The following is a 1,198-nucleotide window of genomic DNA, read 5'->3' as shown; positions in this document are numbered from 1 at the left end:
ACACAACCACTACAGCTACTACACAACTACTACACAACCACTACAGCTACTACACAACCACTACAGCTACTACACAACCTCTACAGCTGCTACACAACCACTACAGCTGCTACACAACCACTACAGCTACTACACAACCACTACAGCTACTACACAACCACTACAGCTACTACACAACCACTACAGCTGCTACACAACCACTACAGCTGCTACACAACCACTACAGCTACTACACAACTACTACAGCTACTACACAGCTACTACACAACCACTACAGCTACTACACAACCACTATAGCTACTACACAACCACTACAGCTACTACACAACCACTACAGCTAATACAGCTACTACACAACTACTACAGCTACTACACAACCACTACAGCTGCTACACAACCACTACAGCTACTACACAACCACTACAGCTGCTACACAACCACTACAGCTACTACACAACCACTACACAGCTACTACACAACTACTACAGCTACTACACAACTTCAGCCTTGATGAACAGACACAGTCTAACGTGTGTGTGTGTGTGTGTAGGGTGACATGGAGTCTAATGGGAAGTACATCACCAAAGATGGCGCCCGTGTCGACTACCACACCGGGCCCATCGTGTGGGGAGAGCCGGGGACCAACGGACAGCACGCCTTCTACCAGCTGATTCACCAAGGTACACACACACACACACACACACACACACACACACACACACACACACACACACACACACACTGACACACACCAACCACACACACTGACACACACACACACACACACACATTAGTAGCTCCTCTCTCTCTCCTGCAGGAACTCGTCTGATTCCCGCTGACTTCCTCATGCCTGCTCAGTCTCAGCATCCAATCAGAGACAACCTGCACCACAAGGTGACGCCCCCTCTGCATGTCACTCAAATTCTATAAGCTTTATTGACATTACAGAGGTGTTTCTCAATCTCGAGTAAAGCTGCTCCAGAGCCACTATTTCAAGCATGCTACGTCATCGAGTGCCGCCGAAGGACTTTTCCAATGTCCAGCATACTTGGAATTCTACCGAGGCCGGCGTACTTCGTAGTGAGAAATGTCGAGGCTGTACATGTGTAGACTCCGCGGTCTTAAAATCCCCACAATCCTTTGCGCACAGACCAATTTCCAAATCATTGGTGGAAATGGCGCTCCATTTAAGGCGGGG

The 1,198-nt window shown here is 48.6% G+C and overlaps 1 protein-coding gene across 1 annotated transcript; it reads left to right on the top strand.

The window, feature by feature from the left end:
* The first annotated feature begins 527 nt into the window (after window positions 1–527).
* On the top strand, window positions 528–960 carry LOC104955920 (glucose-6-phosphate isomerase-like). The gene is made up of 2 exons (XM_010783319.1): window positions 528–680; window positions 818–960. Exons 1-2 carry the CDS (start codon window positions 557–559, stop codon window positions 928–930), a joined length of 237 nt encoding a protein of 78 aa, XP_010781621.1. The 5' UTR covers window positions 528–556; the 3' UTR covers window positions 931–960.
* Window positions 961–1,198: the final 238 nt, after the last annotated feature.

This window comes from Notothenia coriiceps, unplaced genomic scaffold, assembly GCF_000735185.1.
Source record: "Notothenia coriiceps isolate Sejong01 unplaced genomic scaffold, NC01 NC01_scaffold00025056, whole genome shotgun sequence".
In the NCBI taxonomy this organism is placed as follows: domain Eukaryota; kingdom Metazoa; phylum Chordata; class Actinopteri; order Perciformes; family Nototheniidae; genus Notothenia; species Notothenia coriiceps.
This window is presented reverse-complemented; position numbering and strand designations above follow the sequence as displayed.